The sequence below is a fragment of the Heloderma suspectum genome, chromosome 4 (assembly GCF_057233095.1).
Source record: "Heloderma suspectum isolate Gila_16-S chromosome 4, 16-S_ref, whole genome shotgun sequence".
NCBI lineage: Eukaryota > Metazoa > Chordata > Lepidosauria > Squamata > Helodermatidae > Heloderma > Heloderma suspectum.
The window spans coordinates 65584997-65611419 of record NC_139461.1 but is presented as its reverse complement, the minus strand read 5'-3'; the positions used below and the strand labels follow the sequence as shown (position 1 = coordinate 65611419).

At 48.4% G+C, this 26423-nt stretch overlaps 1 protein-coding gene across 1 annotated transcript; it reads right to left on the bottom strand.

Moving 5' to 3' along the window:
- Positions 1-5571: 5571 nt before the first annotated feature.
- On the bottom strand, positions 5572-15343 carry LOC146346953 (uncharacterized). The gene is given in 3 exon segments (XM_084849532.1): positions 5572-5783; positions 7009-7139; positions 8844-15343. A coding segment is annotated over 1 exon segment (5415 nt). The 5' UTR covers positions 14437-15343; the 3' UTR covers positions 5572-5783; positions 7009-7139; positions 8844-9021.
- Positions 15344-26423: the final 11080 nt, after the last annotated feature.

The window sequence follows — 26423 nt, the reverse complement described above, 5'->3', positions numbered from 1 at the left end:
AGGGCCAGGGGCACACCATGGCATGGACCACTCATGTGAACCCCTTTCCAGCACTCTAGACATGGCTAGATTGCAGCCCTCATGCTGGGCTGGACTTGGTGCCATGTGCCCAATATCCCTCATGGGAACCCCCACCATGGGGGAGTAGGGAGTGCAATCCTGCTCCCCCTCACCAATGGATTCAGCCCAATGCCTGTCATGAGACAGGAGGCTGGGTGTGTGTGTCTTTTACCATCCCTGCCTCGCAGTCCCACCTATTCAGGTTGCAGCCAATTCATGATACCATTTCTGTTGTCTTCCAGCCAGATATTAAAGCCTTCGTCAGACAGGTGGACGCCATCAGGCCTGTTTCTGATGGCTAAATTGCCTGCTCTGGGCCTGCACAAAGCGCTATATGGCCTTATGCATGTTCCTTCTGCTGGACACCTCCACTCTGGCCAGTTCTTTGGCCCACCTCCAAACGTGTCTCCCAGGAGCTCAGTTGGAGATCCATCTGTTCCTTAAAGACTGTTGTCATGCCCAATGTATGATATCATGTCTGCAAATCCACACTGAAGTGGCCTTTCTTGCCCTGCAGCTATAAACAGATGAGATGGATGATGAGAGGTCCTTCGTGGGCTGGGGGATGATCTGTTGGTGGATGATTTCCCTCAGCCAATTGCCCAGCTTTTTTGTTTTTCATTTATTTTATTTTTATTTATGTATTTATTTGTCCTCTGGCATGCCCCACTCAGCTGTGGCTGTGACTGCCCCGGTCCGGAATTAATATGAGCTGAACTCACGAGGAGAGAGGCCCAAGGAGCTGATACCATCCCATAGTGTGCTCACCAATTGCACTGCTAACAGTCCCATGCCTCCCTTAGGGGGTGTGACTTGGGCCCTTAGTCAAGGCCTCCTTCAGGGAACCATGTGGCTCTTTCCATTTTGAACAGGGTTTTTTTTAAAAAAACTCTTGATGTTAAGACTGCACACCAGTGGTGTCATGTCTTGGACATCCATGGATCACCTTGTGGAGTCCCCCCAATATATAGCAACTACTTCACTTACACTTCATGCCCGCAAAATTGCCAGGGTGAAGGCTGCCCTGCATAGTGTGGCCTTGAACTGCAATGAACATAATTTAGTGGTGATGTGGGCCCACCAAGCCAGCAAAATAAACGTTATGGGTCTCCCCCATTGGGTGTTGCTGGTCACTTCTAGCACAATCCCTCTACTGTCCTTCTAACCCTAAAGGAGGGCCAGGGGTCAGACCAACAATGGGCTTTATTAAAGGGGGAAATGGCTGTAGCTTGGATGTACAAGGTTTTAAGAGGGAGGCCCTGGCTCCAGACAGCTACCAATATTGAAAGACCATCAGTGCAGAATGGGGAGCAGAAACACAGTGTAGATTCTGAAGCACCCACAGGTAGGATTCCCCAGCCACTGCTCCAGGGGCAATCCACCTGGGGGGAGGCGATCCGTCTCTCCCCCCGGAATCCTCTTCAGCCGGCTGCACTCCGTGCAGATTCCGCAGAGCTGGCCGCCGGCTCCAGATCGCCATTGCCGTGCCGCATCACTGGCTGAGGGCTCACTTGAGATGCAAATGGCATACCGGACCATAAATGGCTGCATTTAGCTTAAACGAAGGTCTTTACAGCCACAGATGGCTTCTGCGGTTTTTCACGCGATAGGCTAGGGAATGACAAGCGCACAATAAACGCTTCATGCAGAACAGCCCCATGTCCATTGATTGCCAGCTTTTTTGAGGCATCCACATTTTATGAGTTTTGAGAAACTTAATGCCTCAGAACAAAACTTGCTTAAACCCCTTATTCTCCACCAACTCCAGAGTAAATGGGCTTGAAGATGTGCAATTAAAAAAAAAGAAAAACGATATAGAATGATCTAGTTAATTTGGAAGAAATTATAATGCCCTAATCACCCTGTTCTAGAGCAGGGACAGAAATATGACTAGACTCACTACAAAGAATACATGTCATCCATCTGAAATATTTCGAGGTTGGATATTAAATTACTTGGCTGGCTTTGGGTACTACGCATCTTGACTTGGGTCAGTGGGGGGTGCCATTTGCTGGTGTGCCTCGGCTCGGGCAGCAAAATGCCTTGGGCCAGCCCTGGAGCATATGCTGGTACTCCATCATAGCCACTGGCTCCCGATTTATTTCCAGGCCCAATTCATAGTGCTGGTTTTGACCCTGAAAGCCCCTCACAGCTTGGGAGCTCAGTACCCACTTTCACCTCTTTCCACATGAACCCATCCAAACCCCGAGATTATCCCCTAAGGCCCTTCCCCAAGTGGCCCTGCCTGGTGAGGTATGGCAGGTGCCCATGAGAGAAAGAGCCTCTGCAAGAGTGACCCTTTGCTTGTGAGATGCCCCTTCCAGAGAGGCCTGCCTGGTGTCTACGTTAATATCCTTTTTGCCCCGGGCAAAGACCTTTTTCATTTCCCAGGCTTTTAAAGTTCTGCTGGATTTTATACAGTTTGAGCTCTGTGGGCTTTATTCTTTTGCCCTCAGGTTTATACTGATTTGTTACTGCAGAGGTTCTTTTCCTCTGTTATTTATTCTAAAGCGATTTGTGATTTTTTAAATAGAATTGTATTGGTTGTATTTTGTTATTTTATTGTAATTTTGTTTGTTTTAATCCCGTCGCTGAGAGGACTTCAGTTATTGGGCAGCATACACACTAAGGACATGTTCACATGACACACTAACCCATCATGGGTGAGTCGCCACACATTGTGGGTTGTTTCACCAACAACCCACAGTGAGTGGTTTGCGCACCCAACAGACGATCGGGTGCACTGCACAGTGCATGGCTTGCTTCCCCCCTTCTCTCTTGGTCCTCCGCCCAGTTCGCCTGACATCCTGGGCGACTTGAAAGCAGAACCCATCCTGTCTGTCACCAAGCCCCAAGTCCCACTCTGATCATGGCTGGAGCCTTTTTACGATCACGGCCAAATTGCTTCCAGTGCTCCTTTGCCCTTGCGAGCAGCGGCCCCTCCAAAGTGCCCAAACGGCACTACAGAGGGGCTTCCGCTGCCCCTGGACTCCTGCCAAGCCCCCGTCCCCATTCCAACCACGATCCCGATTATGTTGGAACCTTTTTTATTTTAATTTTTTTTTAAAGCACAAGAACAGGGCCCAGAATCCCCCCCCGCATTTTCCCAGCCCTGTTTTATGTGTGCAAATACCCCCCCCCTTTTATGTGTGCAAATATCCAACCCTACTATTCTATGATAGCCTTGCTAGGAGGGGATCTACACCCCATTTCCCCACTAGTCAATTGTGCAAAGCTGTCAAAACAGCCTTGCTAAAGTGTAGCCTTGACTGGTACCTTGTATGTTTGACATACAAGAGAGCAGTCAAAACAAGCCCCTGTATTTTGGATACCCGCAGTTGTGCAAGCGCAAATAACTGAACTGAAAACAAAAAAGGGGTATATTTACACACATCAAACATGCTCAAGAACACACAGCCAAAAGCCCTCTGGGATTTAAAATTTTGCCCTGCCCAATGGCGGTGCCCCCCTTCTAACCCATCCCACCCTGAGTCGGCAAGACCCCATTTTCATAGAAAAGTGCATCCCACTCCTTTTCCCACCCTTTTCTATTAGCCATGCTGGAGTTGGACAGCTGCCAATGGAGCTGTCCAACTCCAGCTTGGCTAGTGGAAAGCAGGGGGCGGGGGGGGGGGGAAACAAGTGGATCTGCTTGAAAAAGACTATCTGTGATAATGAAGCTGAAAGCAGCAAAAAGCGATTGCAGCTACACTCTGGAAGAGCGGTGGGGGTTTCTGCTGCTCTTGCTGAGCATCTTGCTGCCCGATACCTTTTACCCACGATAGGTTGGCATGTCCAGATTTGGATGGCTGGAGCAGGAAGATATTTTGGAAGATGAGCAGGCCAGATTGAGGGGAGAGTGTTCCACAGTGGACCATGGGCATGTTCTGCAACATCTGTTTGAAAAGTAAAGGTGTCCCCAACCAGTCGTGTCCGACTCTAGGGTGTGGTGCTCATCCCCCTTTCTAAGCTGAAGAGCCAGCGCTGTCCGAAGACGCTTCCGTGGTCATGTGGCCGGCATGACTGAACACCGAGGTGCACGGAACGCTGTTACCTTTCCCGCCGAGGCGGTACCTATTTATCTACTTGCAATTTCTTTCTTTAGAACTGCTAGGTTGGCAGAAGCTGGGACTGAAGACGGGAGCTCACTCCGTCACGCAGCACTCGGGTCTTGAACCGCTGACCTGCCGACCTTCCAGTCTGCAGTTCAGCGTCTTAACTACTAAGCCACCGCGGTCCCTTTTGAAAAGTATACAGGCACATCTGGGATAACTATTTATGCTGCCTTTATTGATTTTAAATCAGCTTTTGATCTGATATCAAGAGATAGATTGTGGGAAAAGTTTGAAGCCACTAATATTGATCGTTGTTTGTTGACTCTTATCAGTGGTCTATATGACAATACTTGACTGTGGGTAAGATGTGACAGTGTGGGCCATTCCCACTTGAATGAATGGAGTGAAACAGGGATGTATTTTAGCCCCCACTCTGTTTAACTTTAACATTAATTCCCTGGTCAAAAGTTTAGCAAACCACCCCAGTTTGTCTAACAGACCTCTGTCAATTCTGCTTTATGCAGATGATGCAGTCCTTTTATCACTGTCAAGTGTTGGACTGAGGCGTTTGATGAGAGCCCTGGATAGTTACTGTTAAAAGGAACTATTGGTAATTAATTCTGATAAATCTAAGGTTGTGGGTTTTTCCAGGAAGAGGTTAAAATATCAATGGCCAATAAATGATCATCCAATTAAGAAGGTTACTACCTATAGGTATTTAGGAATAACCTTTCACTTATCAGCAACGTGGAGGGCCCAATCAAAAAATGCTACTGCAAATGTGCAGAAGAATGTAAAGGCACTCCTCTCCTTCTTTTATAACAAAGGAGGGCAGCATGTTCTCTTGGCTATCCAGGTTTTTGTTAAAGTATTAGCCCAGATGTTGTACGGCTCAGAAGTATGTGTATATGTCGGATGCTGGGCAAACCAAATTCTTGAGAGCAATATTTGGTGTTCCAAGCTGTGTGCCCAATGCAATTATATGATTAGAGGCAGGGCAAATTTCAGTAGAGGGCCGTGTATGGCTATGTAAGATTCTTTTCTGGTTAAAAATGATGTTCTCGCCTGTGGGACTGGCTCCACTTATGTTACCTGAGTCTTTCCAGTCAAAGTGGAACAATTCACTGAATATGAAACTATTAACCTTAGGTTTCTCTTCTTCTGCTGTTTTCACTTTCAGTTATGCCAGAGCAAAAATTGGCATTTCTTAGCGAATTCAGGATATTGAACTTCAAAATCATTTAAGTCAAGCAGCTTTATACCCTGCTTTTAGGGATAATAGAGGGAAAATTGCACCCGCTAATTATTTGGCTAATTTGACCACTCCCAGATTCAGAAAAGCATTTACCTTAGTTAAGCTTAATGTTTTACCATCTGCGCTTTTGGAAGGTAGATTCAAAAAGATCCCTTATGGAGAATGGTTATGCCCCTGTGAAGTCAGAGAAGTAGAGACAGTGGGGTATACCTTACTTTATGGTCACTTTACTGAGATCTCAGTTTGTTTGTTTTATAACCCTGCTTATGCAAAGAATTCCTGGCAGAACTGAAGAAAGTCATTGTTCACACTTTTCATCTTTGTGTGGCTTCTCAAAGTGTTCCCCAAGAGCTCTCAGTATACTTTCTGGAATTTTCTGGTGTCTCTTGCAAAGCTTCCATTGCAATTTTTGTCTGTTAGGAGGAAAGAGGGGGAAAAAATCATAGATTTGAAATCAAAGATATGCTTCAGGTTCCAAAGATGGAGGCTGTCAGAGCTAAAGGATATAGGGGCCTTGCTATAAAAGAGGCCATGGTTAAAAAGACATTTAAACTTACCATTTTGCCTTCATTACAATTTAGCACTCTAGTCCAGCTTTAACCTGTGTTTGAGGAATCATGCCACCCTTGTCCGTAACGTACCTCCAAGAGTGATAATTATTTCCTTTCTTTCTCTCTGTCTTCACTCAGCATCGGCTGAAGATGCTCTTGAATGGGACTGATTATCTGGATCCATATCAGTCACGGTTCAAGTGGGGTTTTGACACAGAAACAGCTTTGGTCACCCTGTATGATGACTAGAGATGCTGGAGAAATCTGCTGCAGACTTCAGTGAGGCTGGATTCCCAAGAATCCAGCCTGTGGAGTCTACAGCAGACCAGCATCCTCTGCATTTCACATGTGGCGGCTCTCCAGTTTTATAAAAGGGTAGATAGGCTAATGGCAGACACCATTAGCTTATCATGGGAAAATTATATCCGTAATTGGCATATTTTACGCCATTTGTGGCCATAAAGCACCTCTACCTAAATTGTGGCCATAAATGGGTGCAATTTAGGTAGAAGTGAGTGCTTTACATCTGCAAAAGTGTAAAATGTGCCAATTACGGATGTAATTTTCCCACAATAGGCTAATGACAGCCACCATTATTCTATCTTGCCTTTTACAAAGCTGGAGAGCTGCCATGCGAAATCTGGCAGATGCACCAGGACTCTGGGGCAATCCACGGGGCCGCAACTGGCCCAGATTTCTCACGGCAGACACCCTGGACAAGACACTGGGGGGTTCAGCCATTCCTAATGATGACCTATGTCAGGCGACAGACAGAAGTGTGACCCTGTTGCTTCTCCTTGATTCTCAGTGACTTTCAACACCATCAGCGATAGTATCCTTCTGGGATGGCTGTCTGAGCTGGAAAGTACTGAGGTGGTTTTACTCATATGTGGATGGTCACCTCCAGAAGGTGGTGCTTAAGGGATATTGCTCAACCCCATGGTTTCTCTAGTGTGGGTTCCACAGAGGTTGGTTTTGTCCCCCAGGCTACTTAACATACACCTGAAGCCATTGAGTGGAGCCATCCAAAGTTTTAGAGTGCAAAACGTGTTGATGACACACAGCTAGGGATGGGCGGATTACTTACCCCGTTCCAGTCCCGGGCGTCTGTGGTGGGGGAGAGGCGATCTGTCCCTCCCTCCAGAATCCTCCCCAGCCAGCTCCGCTCCACGGTGAGTCTGCAGAGTCACTGGCCAGGCCCACCCGCAGCCGGACTTTCTGTAGCAGAAATCAGAGTCAGAGAGACCACGGAGTGAAGGAAAAAGAGATTCTTCTTTATTTAACGCGCGGGCTTAAGGCTGGAATCGTTTCCAAAGAGCCAGAAGCCCCGAATCACAGTAATACATGACTTTTATAGATATGACAGCAAGCAGTTTCCCCCTCCCCTTCTGTCACGGTTTCTAACTGCGAGGTCTATGAAAATGGGTAATAGGGCATGATTTGCAAAGAATGAGACCTTGATATGTATCCAAGCAATATGCAAGCCAAGCAGAGGACTGGAACATGATATGCCAGTGTCAGAGAGACCCAGTCCTGTCAATAATTCGGGGAATTTCCACATTGCTGTTTCTGCTATCTTATGCCAGCTCAGCAAGGACATTTCTGATTTTTTTACATGGCTGCTACATTCCCCCCTTTGATGCATAATTTTATTACAATTATAGCATTAAATTACACAAGAAGTTGGCAATGCATAACACAGGATTACTATAGCACTTTTACTGTATATCTTGCTGAGCTATTAAAGCATAGCGGGCAGCTGTTTTGGTGGCCGAGGCAGTAAACTGATGTTTCAAGCAACGCATGAACCAGGGGATGCAGAAACACAACAGCATTCCTACCACTATTACTGGCAATATTAGAACGAACAATGCTTTTAGCCATCTGAGGTCTGGAAGCCAAGAGGTCAACCAATCGAGCCAATCATGTTTTCCTATTGTTATATCTGCTACTATATTACGCAGATTATTGATCTGCACATTTACAGCGTTGCTGTTATCAGTTAAATTAAAACAGCAAAGCTTCTGGTGTGACTCACAGCCCAGGTGATGGAGAAGGAAAAGATAATCTATACCAGCTCTGTTTTCTAAGACGGCACCTCTTAGGTCACGTAATTCTTTATTTAATAATGACAGAGCTCGTGAGGTGGCATTTATGCTTTTGGCTAAGCTACAGGCTAACCTGTTAATCTCCAGACCATCGGCCAGGGCTAGGCCTGGCACTCCAACCAGAGATGCTGCTAATGCTAGTTTCTCTGAATCAGAGTACAGACTCACATGACTAGTACAGCTCTCAGTCAGCTGGAGTGCCCGGGGCTGTCGTTGGCAAATTTTCTCAGGCCATGGGGGAAGGACTGGTACCAGACGGCTAAGGCAACATGGGTGGTTATCAGACAAATTGGCAGGGATGAAAGACCAGGTACGGGAACCACAGGTCCAAAACCATCCATGAGGCAGAAGTATATGTGCATAATTAAAGGATATGTTTTGAATTTCGTTACAGTGGAAGGGGGGTCCAGGGATAGCTTTACATTTTCCAGAAGATTTTTGACAATTAATCATACGAGCACAAGTGGCATTTATACCGGCTACAATGGGAGTGCATAAAGTAAATTCAGTAGGAGGCAGAGTTTTTGTAACTGCGCCCCAGTTTGCATTTTGGGAATAAGTCAAATTTATATAGTAATGGCTTAACATAGTATCATTTTGAATCTCATCGGGATGCCTACAAACAGGTATTAAACAGGAACTAATGAGTCTATTGGCTGGTATATCTTCTGGCAAACAAAAATGCTTTACTCCAGTGATATTAGCTAAGTGAAGCCAATAATTATCAGCAAACCTTAAGGGCATACTCCCCTCTCCTAAAGCAGGCCCTCCTTTTGCGCACAATACTGAGGAGGTGCAGCTTATCACTACTAACTTTGCAATATACATGTTTAATCTTCTTCGGGATCTGACCGTACGCAGGGCAGCTATTCACCTGGCAAGCTGCAGTAGGGTCTAGTCCCCTTCTTCAATTCTCCAGCTGCAGGTCTGACCGTACGCAGGGGGAACAAGTTCCTGGTTTGTCCCCAGTAAGGTCTAGCCTGAGTCTTCTTTTACTGCTTTTTCTTTTTCAGTACAACTTTTAAAGGATTGTCAGGATTTCTGTTTGCAATCCACTCCCCCCCTTTTGCTTTCTTGACTCGCGTCCAATGTATCCAAGGTTTAACTCCAGCTACTTTTACAGCTGTAGGGGTGGAAAGTATAACAGTATTTGGTCCTTTCCATCTGGGAGTTAAAGGGTCATTTTTCCAATCTTTGACCCACACTTCGTCTCCCGGCTGGAAAGGATGGATTTCAGTAATAGGAATTGGGGGTCTATTTTCCAAAATATACCGACGCTGGGCTTGAAGAACTTTGCCCAGTGCCTGAACCTCTTGGGTTAAACTAACATTAGCCAATTCTTGCAGGTCTCCCTTTAATCCTACCAAAATTTGGGGAGGCCTGCCATACATTAATTCAAAGGGAGACAGACCAGTAGTTTTGTGTGGAGTGCATCGAATTCTGAACAGAGCTAAGGGCAGCATCTCTATCCATTTTCGCTGAGTTTCCTGACACAGCTTGGCTAAGTGGGTCTTGAGGGTCCGATTCATCCTTTCCACTTGTCCAGAACTTTGCGGACGGTACGCACAATGAAGCTTCCACTGAATGCCTAATAAATGGTTAACTCCTTGCAACACCTGGTCAACAAATGCAGGGCCATTATCGGATCCAATAAATAGGGGTAATCCGTGTCTCGGAATTAGGTCTTTCATTAAGACTTTTATAACTTCACGTGCTTTCTCAGTTCGGGTAGGATAGGCTTCTACCCATCCTGTGTAAGTGCACACAAAAACTAGTAGATAACGATAATGGCCTACCCTAGGCATTTCAGTAAAGTCAACAACTAGGGCCTCAAAAGGAAGAGTGCCAAGTTGCTGAATGCCGGGAGGGGGTTTCTTCCCTTGTCTGGGGTTATTTCTGGAGCATTCTACACATCGCATAGATGCTAAATTGGCATAACTGTGTAGTCCATTGATGTAGACTTGCTTTTGTAGTAGTGCTGCCAGAGCACTTTTTCCCAGATGGGTAGCTTTGTGTGCAGTCTGGACAATGCTCCAAGCTAGCCGTTGTGGCACATAGATTCGTCCATCTGGCAGTTCCCACCACTTCTGGGCTATTTTCTTAGCTTGCAGGGTCTCAACAGCCATTTGATCTTCTTCTGGAGTGTAGGTTGGATGCACATCTGTCAAGTTAACTTGGAACAACGGGGCTTCCGAGATGGTCATCTCAATTTTTTCTCTATTGTGCTCTTTTCTGAGGGCAACTTGCTTGGCTACGTGATCTGCCCATCGATTGCCTTCTGCCACCTCACTTGTTCCCTTTTGATGCCCTCGGCAATGTATTACTGCCACACGTTTGGGGTGCCATACGACGTCTAATAGAGCCGATATTTCTGTTATATTTTTGATACCTTGTCCGGTGGAGTTTATTAATCCTTTCTCACGGTACAATGCTCCATGGGCATGGAGGGTGGTGAAAGCATACTTAGAGTCCATATAAATATTGACCGTGAGTCCAGCAGCTAACGTCAGGGCTCGAATTAGGGCAATTAATTCTGCCTTTTGGGCTGAAGTTCCCACAGACAGAGGATTGGCCTCGATAACCTTGTCTTTAGTTACTACTGCATAGCCGGCGTATCTTTTCCCATCTCGGACAAAACTGCTTCCATCAGTAAAGTAGGTGACGTCTGGGTGAGGCCAGGGGCTATCACGCAAGTCTGGACGACTGGAATAAACTTCATCCATAGTTTTGATGCAATCGTGTTCAGGCTGACCTCCTGGTTCTATTGGCAGCAACGTGGCTGGATTTAAGTTGGATGACACCTCTAACTTGATACGTGGATTTTCACAGAGCAGAGCTTGGTACTTGGTCATGCGCTCGTTGGTGAACCAGTAATTTCCTTTATACTCCATTAGCGTGAGTACTGCATGTGGAACCCGGACGGTTAGTTCTTGTCCCATTGACAACTTATCTGCCTCTTTAACCAGGAGGGCGGTTGCGGCAATGGCTCTCAGGCAAGCTGGCCAGCCTTTGGCAACTACATCCAACTGCTTGGATAAATATGCAACAGGTCTCTGCCATGATCCAAGTTGCTGTGTCAGCACCCCTACAGCTACATTATCTCGTTCATGGACATACAACAGGAAAGGCTTAGCCACATCAGGAAGTCCTAGAGCAGGCGCTTGGAGTAATGCTTTCTTAATATCTATGAAAGCTTGTTTTTGTGGCTCTCCCCACTGAAACGGATCTGCCTCTGAACCTTTGGTAGCTTCATAAAGAGGCTTACTCATTACAGCAAAGTTGGGAATCCAGATTCTACAAAACCCTGCAGCCCCAAGGAACTCCCGCACCTGCTTCCTAGTAGTGGGCTCTGGCAGGGCACACACAGTCTCTTTCCGTTCAGGACCCAATTCTCGCTGATGTTGAGATACTATGAACCCTAGATATCGTACCTGGGTTTTACAAAGTTGTGCCTTTTTCCGGGATACTTTATATCCTCGTTCCCACAGAAGTTGCAACAGTTCTTGGGTGCTTTGCCAGCATTCGAGTCTTGATGATGCTGCTAAGAGCAAATCATCAACGTACTGCAATAGAACTCTTTTCCCGGGTTCGGAATGAAAATTTTGGAGGTCTTGACTTAGGGCCGTCCCAAATAATGTGGGGGAGTTTTTGAAACCTTGGGGAAGACGGCCCCAAGTCAGTTGGGTCTTCCTCCCAGTCATGTGATCTTCCCATTGAAAGGCGAAAATAGCTTGGCTCTTAGGTGCCAGTCGGATACAAAAAAAAGCATCTTTTAAGTCTAAGGTAGTAAAATGAGTTGCTTCAGATGGAATCAATCCCAACAAGACATAAGGGTTCGGGACCACCGGATGTATCGTCACAGTTGCTTGGTTGACCAGTCTGAGATCTTGTACTGGACGGTAATCTTCTATGCTGCCAGGTTTCTTGACTGGCAGAAGGGGGGTATTCCATGGAGACTGACATTCTCGAAGGATACCATATTGTAACAGACGGTCTAGGTGCTTCTGAATTCCTAGCACCGCTCGGCGCGGCAGTGGATACTGACGTACGTGCACTGGTATTGCTCCTGGTTTTAATTCAACTACAACAGGGGGCACACATCTTGCCATTCCTGGTGGATTATCTTCAGCCCACACTCCAGGCACATGGAAAGCCTGCCATGGCTCTTCATCAAGTACTGGCATGGTCCAATGTAGCCTCCACTCTTCTTCCTGTGGATATGTGAGTGACAGGAGCTGACCTTCTTGGGGCCTGCGGAAGGCGACAGCCGTTGTTCCATCTTCTTCAAAGGATATTTGGGCCCTCAGCTTTGACAATAAATCACGTCCCAACAATGGCATAGGGCATTCAGGTAAATATAAAAACTGATGTTCTACTATGTGGCTTCCAAGCCGACAAGTCCGTTGCTGCAACAAGTGCTTTTCTTCTACTGCACCAGTTGCCCCAATCACCCGCACTTTTTGATGGGTGAGGGGAGCAACGGGGTAGGTCACCACTGATGACGCTGCTCCAGTGTCAATCATAAAATCAATATTTTGGCCCCCCACAGTGGCAGTGACCATGGGCTCCCCGGGGCCAAGATTAAAGGGGCCCGGTCTGTCCTATTCAAGACTTTCAGTTGCAGCCATTCCCGTAAAGGGATTCACTTCGTAATTCCCAGTTGATTCTCTTTGCATTTGCCAGTTATTTGGTTGCCAGCATGGCGGCTGTCCCCTCCCTCGTCCGTGGTGGCCCCCTCGATTTTCCGCCTGGTACATCGGATTGGTTCCATTTGGACACTCACGCCACCAATGCCCATCTTGTCCACATTGGGCACACTGATTCCTTCTCAAAAATTCTCTTCTTCCTGCTCTCCCCTTCCCTCGTCCACGTCCTCTTTGCTCTCCGCCCAGTCCTCCATCTTGTGGACCTACTAGTGCTGCAGCAAGCAGTTCCGCCTTTTTCACCATTCTCTTCTCCTTTTCTTTCTTTTCTTCTTGGTCCCTGTTTACATACACCTTCTGAGCAACTTCTAATAATTCCGTTAAATTTTTCCCAGCAAAACCATTTAACTTTTGTAGCTTTCTTCGAATATCTTTATAACTCTGAGTTACAAAAGCCATATTAATCACTTTCATATTTTCTTGGGCTTCTGGGTCGAGAGGGGTGTACTGGCGATACGCATCCAGGAGACGTTCTAAATATTCTCCAGGGGCTTCGGTTGCTCCTTGCAACACTTCAGAGACTTTTGTCATATTAATAGACTTTTTCATTCCTGCTCTCATTGCTTGCAACAGCAAGGTTTGGTACTGTGTGATGCGTTCTAACCCTGCCGGTAGGTTGGGATCCCAATGGGGATTTTCTAAGGGCACTCTCTCTCTCATCCATCCTTGGGGATTTACATAATTTTCTGGGGCTCTTTCTAAGGCGATTTGCTCCATTTGCTGATGGATTCGTCGCCTTTCCTCAGTGGTAAATAACGTCAAAAGCAACTGTTGGCAATCTTGCCAGTTAGGCATATGCGAGGCCATAATGCTGGAGCATAGTTCCACTAGCTCATTAGGCTTTGTGGTATATGAAGCATAATGGGTCTTCCAGTTTAACAAGTCTGAAGTTGTAAAGGGTGCATAAGTGTAGGCTTGGATGGGGATATAATGCTCTGCCGCCTCGGGATCTGGGTTGTGCACCATCTGAGTTATCTGCCTCAGAGGAAGCAGAGGCTGGGCTTCACTCCCTGACTGCTGAGCCGTAGATGGGCTCAACCCCTCTTCTTCTTGTGAGCACATCTCTGTAAGGGCCGTTGCTGATTTTACTACTTCTTCTACCCAACTTCTCAATTCTGCAACCTCTTTTATTAATGCTGACTGAGGTGTAAGAGGGGACTCTCCCGATCCTGCAGAGATGGAAGCCTCAGCAGGCAATATCTGAGAGTTGAGGACTGTAGCTGAAATCGGCGAATTACTGCCCGTGGGGCTTGTAACTGATGGCGTCAACTCCAAGTCGAGGCGCGGGGCAGGGCCTCCGAAAGGGGAGGATGGCAGGGACTCAGGATTTCGACGAGGCGGTCTTACAGTAACATGGGCCCGGGGTGGAAGCGGGGCATAAGCGGGTGGAAATGCCGTTAGCTCTGCCAGATCTTCACCCGGGGCTTCTAACACTGGCTGTAATTTTTTTGCTAATTTTTCTTTTCTGAGCACCAAAACTTTTGCTTGGGATTCAAGGCATTTCTTTAGCCACGGAGGAGAAACACGGACTATGGAATCCCATGAGTCTATGTAGGGAAATTGATCAGGGTGCCCAGGGTTCCCAACTATGATGGCATATACGCGACTGATTTTGCTGGGCTCCAAAGAGCCTCCAGTAGGCCATCCTACACCAAAAGATGGCCACTCTATTTCACATAAAGTTCGCAACCGTTGAGGATTCATGGGGGGGTCCCCATAATCTCCACTAAAACCTTTCTTAAAATTTGCTAACATACATCCCAAGGGGGTGCAAGGTTTGCTTCCCCCGCCACCCATAGCCTCCCTCCTAAATTGAAGACAGACACAATGAGGGAATGGGATTGGTCAGTGAGTAAGGGGTCTCACTGGCCGACACAAGAGGATTTTACACACCACGCACTTTGCTACTGGCCTGGGCACCCGGACGGTCAACGGTATGCTTCAGAAACCGCAGTAGCCACTCACACAATCATCATTCTCTCCACTGCTTCCATATGTCCCTGCCACCCACTTTTCCCACTTTTTTACCAGAGCGGAAAACGGCTTCCCCAGCTTCCTCAGCTTCCTACTGAGTACTGGCGTGCTAGGTACTGGCGCCCACTCGGGGGTGTGATCAGGCCCCCCTTCTACCCGCAAGGAGTAGGTTCTTTTGTATACGTATACCACCAACACTGACCTTTTTCATAAGGCGGGGCCCTCTTTTTTTCTGCCCAGTGGCCTTTCTCCCTAAAGGCGGGGCCCTCTTTTTCCCATATACTTGCCTTTTTCCTGAAGGCTTCCAATGTGGAATTCACAGGCAGGGCTCAAATTCCTTCCACCGCTTCCCAAGGTTCTCTTGCCGCTCGCTACCGTTCGGGCGGTCCCAGCTCAGGCTGTCTCCCGTTCATCCAACAAAAAGGTCGGTGGCGCCAAGAAAGGGAGGCATGCGCCGAGCCCGTCTCCCCGGTGCGGCGATCAAGAGCAGGCAACTGCCACCTGTCTGGCTCAGAGCCTGCCACATCCGAGTCACGGCACCATTTATGTAGCAGAAATCAGAGTCAGAGAGACCACGGAGTGAAGGAAAAAGAGATTCTTCTTTATTTAACGCGCGGGCTTAAGGCTGGAATCGTTTCCAAAGAGCCAGAAGCCCCGAATCACAGTAATACATGACTTTTATAGATATGACAGCAAGCAGTTTCCCCCTCCCCTTCTGTCACGGTTTCTAACTGCGAGGTCTATGAAAATGGGTAATAGGGCATGATTTGCAAAGAATGAGACCTTGATATGTATCCAAGCAATATGCAAGCCAAGCAGAGGACTGGAACATGATATGCCAGTGTCAGAGAGACCCAGTCCTGTCAATAATTCGGGGAATTTCCACATTGCTGTTTCTGCTATCTTATGCCAGCTCAGCAAGGACATTTCTGATTTTTTTACATGGCTGCTACACCATCCTCTGCCGGGCTGTGGCCACAAATGGCATCTGGAGCAGCGGGCACCATTTGCGTCCTTGCGTTAGCCATGATAGGCTACATATATATTTACGTAGCCTATCACAGCAAAGAGTAGAGACGCAAATGGTGTAGTGGACGCCATTTGCATCCCTGCTCTTTGCCGTGATAGGCTACATAAATACTTATGTAGACTATGATGGGTAAAGTAGGGAGGCAAATGGCGGCCACAGACGGGGGCAGCCATTCACGGCCGCAGACCGGGGCAGTGGACGGACCGGACCGGCTAACAACAGGTAGGGTCCATCCTGGGAAAATTTCGTGGGGTGGCGGGGGGAGTGCTCTGTTCCGCCACAGACTCCACAGGGATGGATTCTAAAGAATCCGGCCTCATTGGAGTCTGTGGCGGAATTCTCTAACATCCCTACACACAGCTCAATTTCTGCTCAGGCCCTATTTTTGCTGTATTTTGCTTCAGCAAAAACTCTTGTTTGGGATCTACTGGATGCCACAATATCTCTGTAATAAAGGTTTGTCTAACTCAGCTAATTGTTGGAAGTGTAATACAGCTAATACTTCTTTTAACCACATGTTTTGGAGATGTCCAATACTTGCCTCTTTTGGGGAAGTGTATGTATAATCTACTCTTTTTTTTCTTTTTTTGAATGCTGTAAAAATTGAAAATGAGACTTTTAAAGCATGTACTTATAGTTTATATTTCTTTTCTTTTTTCAATTTGTTCTTGTTGATGTTTCTGGGTTGCTTGGTTTTTTTAGTTATTGAAACCTACAATAAAAAGTTTGTTTGTTTTTTAACCCACAACAGCCCGTCATGGATTATTTAGCCCTCAGGGTGCTGTGGCATGTCCCAGCTACCATTATGGGTGTAGACCACATGGTAAATTGCTGAAGTAGAGTCAGCAGTCGTGATCCATGCTGATACCACTGATGTGGGGAAATGTAGTCATGAGGTCCTGGAAACCAAATGTAAGTTGCTAGGTAGGAAGCTGAAATCCAGGACCACCAAGGTGGTGCTTTCTGAAATGCTTCCTGTTCCATGTGCAGAGCCAGCTAGACTAGGGATGTCACAGGAGTCTGAGAGTGGGGTGGAGTCTGACAGACTCCTCCCACCCCCCACTCAGCCCCCGGACCCCACTCACCAAGTTGCTGCATCTTACTAGACCCGTTCGCCAGGCGCTTGCACAGTGGGCGAGCGCTTGGCGACCACCAGTCCCCTTAGTGAGCTGCCATTTTGCATAAAAAAGGTGGATCGGGTTTCTCTGTAAAAGTAATGTTTCATAAATGGCGACTGTAAAGGGGCCATTTACACAACATTACAGGCTTAAATGGACGATTTACACCTGTAATGTTGTGTAAATAGCCCCTTTACGGCTACCATTTACACAACATTACTTTTATGGAGAAACCTGAGCCACCATTTTTGCACAAAAAAATGTGTTAAAATGTGTCTAGCCATGGGAAGGTGGAGTGGAGGCTGCCCGACAACACATAGAATGTGTCGTGTGGGCATTTCCGCCTTCCCCGTCCTGGAACGTCCCCTGGAATGCCCATTTTGGCCTCTCTGCACTCCTCTTCAGAGCACAGAGCACAGGGCTGTTCCACGCTGCCTATGAGGCAGCACGGATGCGGGGGAAGGTTGGTTCCCAGAAAACCAGATGTCCTATGGCCATCTAGCCTCTAACTAGCAGCCATAGGATTGCTCCATAAAGAACTCAAATATGAAACTGCTGATCTTCTAACTAAAATATGAAACATATCCCTAAGATCAGCCTCTGTACCAGAGGAATGGAAGATGGGCAATGTAACACCAACTTTTTAAAAGGGATCCAGGGGAGATCCAGGAAATTACAGGCTGGTTAGCTTAATATCCATTCTGAGTAAATTGGGTGAAAGCATCATTAAAGCTAAAATTAGTAAGCATATGGAAGGAAAAACCCTGCTGAAAAAGAATCATATTGAGTTTCCTTCCCAATATGGCTTCTGCAAAGGTAAGTCCTGTCTCACTAATCTTTTATTGATCTTTGAAAGTGTGAATAAACAAGTAGACAGGGATGGTCCAGTAGACATTGTTTACTTAGATTTCTAAAAGGCTTTTGACAAAGTCCCTCACCAGAGATTTCTGGCCAAACTTAGCCATCATGGAATAAGAGGGGAGATCTTCTTATGAATCAGCAGTAGGGGTGTGTGGAATACTCACCCCATTCCAGTCTGGCAGTCCACGGTGGGGGGGAGGCGATCCGTTCCTCCCCCCCAGAATCCTGCCCGGCAGGCTCCACTCCGCAGCCAGGCCGCGGAGCCGCCGGCTGGGCCAACCTGCAGCAGGGCCTCCAGCCGCTGCTGGGCTGCTGCGGACGCAAATGGCATCCTGCTTAGGGGATGCCATTTGCGTCCCTACGCAAGCCCGTGATAGGCTACGTAAATATTTATGTAGCCTATCACGGCTAAAGCAGGGACGCAAATGGCGTAGGGGATGCCATTTGCGTCCCTGCTTTAGCCGTGATAGGCTATGTGAATATATACGTAGCCTATCATGGGATGGCATAGGGACACAAATAGCAGCCACTACTACGGCTGCCATTTGTGGCCGCAGCAGCTCAGCAGCGGCTAGAGCCGCTGCCACCAACGGAGCCGGAGCTACAGCCAGGCAGGCTCCATTTCGCAGGGCTTTCGCGGGGTGGGGGGGTGGGGGGCTCCATTCCGCCATGGATACCAGGGGGCCGAATTCACTGGAATTTAGCACCCCTGGGATCCGTGGTGGAACTATCCCTACAACTTCCCCATATTGCCACCCAGGGTGAAAAACCGTGCTATCGAGAGGGAAACCAGAGAGAGAACACGGACAAGCACTGTCTCCCCATCCATCCTGTCTCCACTCTCCAGCTTCTATGCAGCCTGGTGAGGCTGATGTGCTTTTTTAGAAATGCAAAGGAAAGAAACCTAGAATGTTGAGCAATGTACACTTTGAGCCTTAATGTATATCCTGAAAATTCCAAAAACGTCAAGCGGCAATTAGCAAATTCCAGATTGCAAGTTAGGATCCTAATCCAGGGAGTCCCTTTCATTTTTTAAAAAGAGTTCTATTACAAAACTTACAGGATTTGTTTTTACCTGGTAGGAAAAAAAAGAGACAGTGCACTACAGAATAGCAAAATGTTCCTGTGACTCTATAGATCCTCCATACAAAGAAATAATAATCCATCGGTATGACTCCATGGTAATAAGCAAGCATCCCTGGTCCTTTTGGTAGATTTTCTATTCCGCAAACCTGATAACCTGTAAATGATACAAAAAGAAATGGCTTCAGTACTGTTTCATGTACATGCAGATGACATAGTTATCTCTATTATTAATAGAAGAAAAGAGGATGGTATGAGGAAGGCCGAACAGTAAAATGCTATACCTTTAATGTGAAGTTCAACATGTTAACGGTATCAAAAGTTACGTTCTTAAGTTACATTAAGTTTAGAGGTGAAGGTATGATGTGTAAATTTGCGAATGCTGTGCTGAAAAACAGCAGTAGTGAAAAGACATCGTCAGTCAAGATTAGGGAAGGTTCAAGCAGGAACAAGTTGTGAAAACTCTAAGAATCAATGCACAAAATCCGTTTTGGATACTTCCAGGCTTTTAATGCATTACTGATATGAAAACGGAGCATGTAATAGAGACTTTTCACCCAGCGACTTTTTAGTAGAGACAAGGAATTAGTGGACAGCTTGATTCAGCTCAACAACTGCTGTGGAACGGACCCGATTCAGCAGCGTTTGCCTTTGGACCCCCTCCCAGAGGAGCCTGGCTGCCCTGCTCACCAGGGTCCCGGTTTCCACCGCAGCATGGCTGGCAAGCCAAGAAGGCTCTGAAGGAGAGGGGCTGGGGCCAGCTGCTCATGGCCGCACCTCCTGCAGCCCGATCAGAAGCACTGCCTGGGCTTGCAGGGGATGGGGCTGAGGGCCGACCTGAGGGACGGGTTTTCCCTATGGTCCGCTCCTCAGCTACTTCAAGAGGCGGTGGCTCAGGCCTCCTCCCCGCTCTGCTGCCTCGGACTTGGAAGGAAAGCAGCGTGACGGGCACAGAGAGGAGGAGGCCACGTGCACATCCGCCGCAGCCGAGCGAGGAGAGAAAGTGGCAGAGAAAGTGACTCGAGATTCCTGCCTGGGCCAGCACTGACCAGCCCAGTAAAAGCAGTGGGAACAAGACTGGAGCTGGTCATGGAGGGCATGCAGGGGCTGAGCTTTCTTGGGAAGGGGAGCCAAAGGGGACAAGGGGGAATTGGGGCCATGAAGGCAAGAGCGGCAACCTCCTGTGGCTGGGTTTGGCGGGTTGCCATGCGGGGGGAGAGTCCCCGGTGGCTTGAACTGAGGCACAAAGAGAACTTGGTAGCCAAAAGGCCACCCCACACACACCAATTCCCTCTTCCAGTGAGGCCTACAGCAGGACAATTGGTTGTGTTCACCCAATGGGTGGGGGTGAAGCCTAGGGCCTGTCCCACCCCCTCCAAGCAGCCCAGGAAATATTTACATATGCTAATGATAGGGAAGGCTGAGCTCCCTTCTGAGGCTCAGCTTTATACCATAATAGCAATAATGATCGAAAAAATAACGATAACGAAGGCTGAGCTACAGGCTCAAATGGAGTGTGTTGGTGCCGGTGGCAGGCTCAGCTTCATGCCTCCATAAAGACCGTGGTAATAATAATGAAGGCTGGGCTACAGGCATGCTAGGCTCAGCTTCAGGCCAGGGTGGTGATGATGATGATGATGATGATGAAGGCTGGGCTACAGGCTCAAAGTGGAGCAGGTAGGCATTACATTCAGCCTTAGCCTTAGGCTATAGTAATGGCAGTGATAGTAATAGCGATGAAAACAGTGATGAAGGCCAGGCAACAGACTCAAAGTGGAATAGGTCAGTGTTAGGCTCAGTTTTATGCCAGGCCATTGCAAGGTGGCAAGAAGGGGCTATCGCCCTCCTCCCTGGGCACCAGGAGGGGCTTCCCCCCACACTCCCCTCCCCAGAAGGGCATAATGGGGACAGGCCTTCCGCAAATGTGGAACGGGGGAAGAGTGCTGTTGTGTGCATGTTACTGGACGCAACGATGAGGGCCAAAAGGGGGGACTCCCAGCAAGAGAGGCACACATGGTTCGAGGAGCCACTGGGAAGTCCGAGCTCCAAGAGGCATGAACGTAGGGATGGCAGTGACTCTTCCAGGCCCTTAGCTAGGGTAGGTATGCCGCCCAAGAAGAAGAGCACCAGTGTGGAGCAGCAGCCAGCTATGCCCCCCATCACGGAGGCATGGAGAGGGTGGCCGCCCAGAAGATCCTGGGCAGCATCGCCAGCAAGGCGGCGGGCTGCAGGCAAGAATGCACCCCAGGCAGGAACAACACAGAGAGTGCCCGCCCACTGCTGAGAAGCAAGCCCCGAAGCTGAGACCCACACGACGCTGAAGGGCATATCCGAAGCAATGGCCTGGGTGGCGGCATGTATGGGGCAACGTAGCCCGCAAGCACAGCAGGTGCCAGACAGTCAGGGACCAGCGAGGTGCAGCCCACCCAGGAAGGTGCAGCAGGGCGAACCCAGCAGCAGGGACACGGGCAGAGCAACGGAACCACAGCAGCGTCAGCAGGACCAGCCAGTGAGGAGCAGCAGCAGGTCAGGCAGCCAAGAGCTGGAGGCAGTGGCCAGGGAAGGCCGCCTGCCAAGAGAAGGAGCGAGGCAAAAAGATGCACCAGGCATGCTGCCAAGAAGCCGAGAGAGGAGTCAGACAGTGGGGGATCTCCAGGTGAGACCGCCTCATCTGGGGGGGAATCCCTGGCCAGCAAAGAACTATGGGCCGGTTGATGCCCATGCCCCAAGCCTACCAGGGTGGGCCTGAAGGAGGAGGGCTAGGAAGCCACCATCTGGCGCAGGTCCAGAAGAAGTCTGGGTTTCCAGCCAGGGTGCTTCTGACGTGGAACAAACATCCCCCACGTGCAAGGGTGAGGAGGATCCCCTGGGCATACCCCTCCCACAAAAAGTAGAGAATGGATTTTGGACGGCTATCATGGAGACGTCTTCTCCCTGCTAAAACCAGACACAGAGGACGGGAGGAGGAAAGCAAGAAAGAGAGGGGTAGAAAAGGGGGCAAAAAAGAGGGAGCTGAGAGGACATTTAAGAATTGGCTGGTGGGGCTACTCAGCATACATGGGGGTAGTGTGGTCAGCATAGCTTGAGCGGGGCTGGCGTTTGGTTAATCACCAGACCACAGACCTAAGGGCACGAGCCCTAGCTGGCGAGGGCCCTGCCATGGATTATGATGAGGCATTCAGAAAAAGAGCCTCCCATAGCCCAAAGGCATGGTGGGAGCTCCTGAACAACAAGCTATGGCTTCTTTTTGGGATCCCCCATATAAGGGATAGACTGGAGTTTCCCAAAATGGCCAAGGGCAAGAACAGGAGGGAGATATCTCAGGAGGTTTGCTGGGAATACAATCAAGGGAAATGCCAGAGGTCCCGCTGCAAATTCAGTCATGATTGTGATAACTGCATGGGCTCACACCCTAGACTTTCCTGTCCCAGAGGGAGGGCAGGGCAGAGTTCCTTTTGAGGCAAGCGCCCCACCAACCCACCCTTCAGTAAGAGGGAAGGAAAGGCAGATGGAAACCAGACACCCCCAACTTCCCAGAGAAAGTAGTGGGGCAAAGGAGAGGAAGAAAGGTCTGGGGTGGGCTAGTAACCCTATATGCCCAGAGGCCCTGTTGCTAATCCTAGAAAGTTACCCCAACAGGAAGGCGGCACAATACTTGTGGGAACGTTTCGCCCAAGGATTCCCAATCCCCTTCATGGGGGAACGGGTCAGCACAGACTCAAACCATCTCAAATCGGCTCATGACATGCCAGAGATGGCAGAGGCAAAAAAAGGCCAAGGAATGCAGCAGGTAGAGTTGCAGGCCCCTTCCTCGCCCCACCCCTCCCCAACCTCCAAGTCTCCCCACTGGGAATAGTGCCAAAGAAAACACCAGGTGAGTACCAGCTTATCCACCATTTGCCGTACCTCAAAGGGTCCTCTGTTAATAGGGATGTACGAAACACTTACCTGGCTCCGCGCTGGGGCATCCGTGGGGGGGGAGGCACTCCGTCCCTCCCCCCAGAATCCTCCCCAGCCGGCTTCGCTCCATGGCAGGTCCACGGAGCCTCTGGCCAGGGCCAGCCGCAGACGGAGTTCCGGCCGTGGCTGGGCTGCTGTGGCCGCAAATGGCGGCCATCGTAGTGGCCGCCATTTGCGTCCTTCCAGGCTGCCGTGATAGGCTATGTAAGTATTTACGTAGCCTATCACGGTAAAGGCAGCCACGCAAATGGCAGCCACTATGCCAAGCATGCCAAGAGACCAGCCACTATGCCATGAGACCAGCCACTGCCACCGCCCCCGCCGCCTCCGCCTCTGCCCCAGTAAGCTTCGTCCCGGGGGGATTCCGCAGGGTGGCGGGGGGTGGGAGGCTGTTCCGCCATGGGTTTCAGCCTCACTGAGATCCATGGCGGAATTCTCCGCCATCCCTATCTGTTAATGATGCCATGCCACAGTACGTTATGCATCATTTGATCATGCAGTTGCCTGAATCAGGGCCAAGTGTGATATCCAGTCAGCTTTTAGGCTACTGCCAGTTCACCCAGAAAATGTCAACCGGACCGGTTGGGTTTCAAATTCACCCACAAGTGATATGTGGATAAAGCAATGCCAATGGGATGCGCTATAGCGTGTGCTGCTTTTGAAACATTTAGCACATTTTTGGAATGGGCCATGAAGGTGGGTCGCCCATACATCGCCCATTACTTGGACGATTTCTTGTCTGCCGGCCCACCAAACTCAACAGCCTGTGAAGAATACCTGAAGGCATTCCAGGAGCTGGCTGAGCTCCTTGGAGTCCTTTTGGCAAGCGACAAGACTGAGGGTCCCACTAGAAGCTTGGTTTACCTCAGAATCCAGCTGGATTCTGAGGCTGGCACAACATGCCTGCCTGAAAACAAGCTAGCCACAGTCAGGTCTCCCAGCCGGGGCTTTCTCAAACACAGTAAATGCACATTGAGGGAGCTGCAGGCACTTATTGGCCACCTTAATTTTGCATGTAGGGTGGTTGCACCAGGCAGGGCCTTCTGCGCCAGGCTTGGCAGGGCCACAGCTAGAGTTCCTTCCCCCTCACCTGTGTATTAGGATCACATGAGGGATGAAGGAGGACTTGAGGGTGTGGCTGGCTTTCCTGGATGGTTTTAATGGAGTTTCATTTTGGCAGGAGTGCTTAGCAAGGGACTGGACCTTCAGGTTCACTCAGTTGCCTCAGGTAGCCTTAGGTTGGGGGTTTATTAGCAGGGCCGGTGGTATGCGAAGAAGTGGCCCAAACACTGAACAAACCAAGGCATCACCAGAATCTGACATTCTTTGCATTATTTCCTGTTGTGGTGGCTGTGTGTATATAGCAGGACAAGTTTAGGAACAAGAAGGAGTGCTTTTGGTGTGATAAGTATAACCAGGCGGTGGTTAGGGCCATCAAGAAACAGACTTCTCAGTCTGATGGGGTTATGGGTCAGAAAATCTGTGCTTGTTTGCTTGGTGGCTAACATCTTTTCAGCACTCTGTGTTCCAGGTGTAGACAACAACACAGCAGATGCACTGTCTTGGTTTCAGGAAGAGAGGCTTCGAGCTCTGGCACCAGGGCTGATGAAACCCAGGCCTACAACAACAAGAAGAGAAGAGTGGTAGTAGTGGGAGACTCCTTGCTGCGTGGGATCGAGACCCAAGTATGTCGCGAAGAGCCGTGGACTCGCCAGGTACGTTGTCTTCCGGGAGGACGGATTAGAGACGTGACTGAATTGCCTGCGCTCATAAAGCCCATTGACAGGTATCCCTTTCTTCTCATCCATGTGGGAACAAATGATACCGCCAAGCGGAGCTACAAAGAAATCATGTCAGAGGGATAGAAAAGGAATGAAAAATACTCCTCTTCTAACTCCTGGAAGGATGGATGAGAAAACTATCTAGGCCCCAAAGTTCTTGAGTTTCCTTCCCAAAGCTTCAAAGTCTGACGTGATTTCAGACTTTGGAGCTTTGGTGCCCAGCCTATGACCACCCACTTCCTCCCGAGCCACCATTTTGCAGAAAATGGCAGCTTGTCTTTGTTTGTAAATGTCCATGTGCACAAATGGCAGCATTAAAAGCATAAATGGTCCATTTATATTTGTAATCTTGTGTAAATGGTCCCTTTACGGCCAGCATTTGCACAGATGGACATTTACAAACCAGGATGATCCACCATTTTCCTGCAAAATGATGGCTCAGCAAGAAAGGAGGCAGCCATGCACTTGCCCAGCTTGGCACATGCCAAGCCGGGCAAGTGGGGGTGGGGGTTGTGGACTGGCATCCAGGGGGCCAAGCTGGCAATGTCTCGCTGGGCTTCAAGCCCCAGCCAAACCCCCATAACATCCCTACTTATACCATCCTCTATTCTTCTATGAAGGATATAGATAACAATGTGGTCTACATGTACATGAAACGATACTGAAGCCATTGCTGTTTGTTCCATTTACAGGCTATGAGCTTTGCAGAATAGAAAATCTACAAAAAGGACCAGGGGTTCTTGTCTATTACCATGCAGCCATACCACTAGGCCATTACATTGTTATTATTTTTTTCCACATCTAGAGAGTCACAAGAAGATTTTGCTATTTGGGGTGGGTGGGTGGCGGAGGAGGAAAACGCAGAATAAGCAGAATAAAGATGGCGAGTGGGGGGATTGTGGTCTGATTATTGGGAAACAGCAGGAACTATCTTCTCTCTCTCACTCGCTCTCTTTTTAAATTGTACCTGATTTAGCTGATAGAGGATTACAGTATGCCTTAGTAGTGCGTAAAATCTTATGTGCGGGTCAGCCTTCCCCAACCTGGTACTCCCCAGATGGTTTGGACCACAACTCCCACTGTCCCCAAGAATTGCCCTTGTTGACCTGGGGTGATGGTAGTTGATGCCCAAAACATCTGGAGGGCATCAAGCTGGGGAAGGCTGGGGTAGGCGCTTGCTTTTATCCATTCTTTGTTTTCAAACAGCCTCTTTCTCTTCTGTTGGCATGGAACAACATAGCATGCAGGCAGAAGGAACTGCACTGGAGGTTTCCCCCGTACGAACTGCTGTACAAAAGGACTTGTCCAAATATGCCATCCCCGTTTTTGTGTTGTGGGTAGCAAATACAAAAGGAGTGTACAAAATGTCCTAATACTACCAAATACTATCAACAATTTCAACCATATAGAACACAATCAAATTTATCAACAAAGCCAGCAAATATCACAAAGTTCCCAATAACACAAAAGGCTGTACATTCTCTTGACCCTTGTTACATCAGTACATTACAAATGAGGACCACTTTTCTGTAAATCTATTATTTTGCTGTCTTCCCTCTCTAACCCTTACGTTAGTTAACTTAACCTTACAAATTTTACTGAGAGCATTGACAATTCAGAGGTAGATTTCCCAACTTGTAATCCAGATGGAGAAGCTCTATATAGTCAGTAAAAACAAGACCCGGAGCTGAATGTGGCTCAGATCATGAGCTTCTTGTTGCAAAATTTTGGCTTAAATTGAAGAACATAGGGAAAACCACTAAACCATTCAGGTATGACCTCAATCATATCCCTTATGAATATACAGTGGAGGTGAGGAATAGATTTCAGGGATTAGACCTGATAGACAGAGTGCCTGAGGAACTATGGACGGAGGTCCGTAAC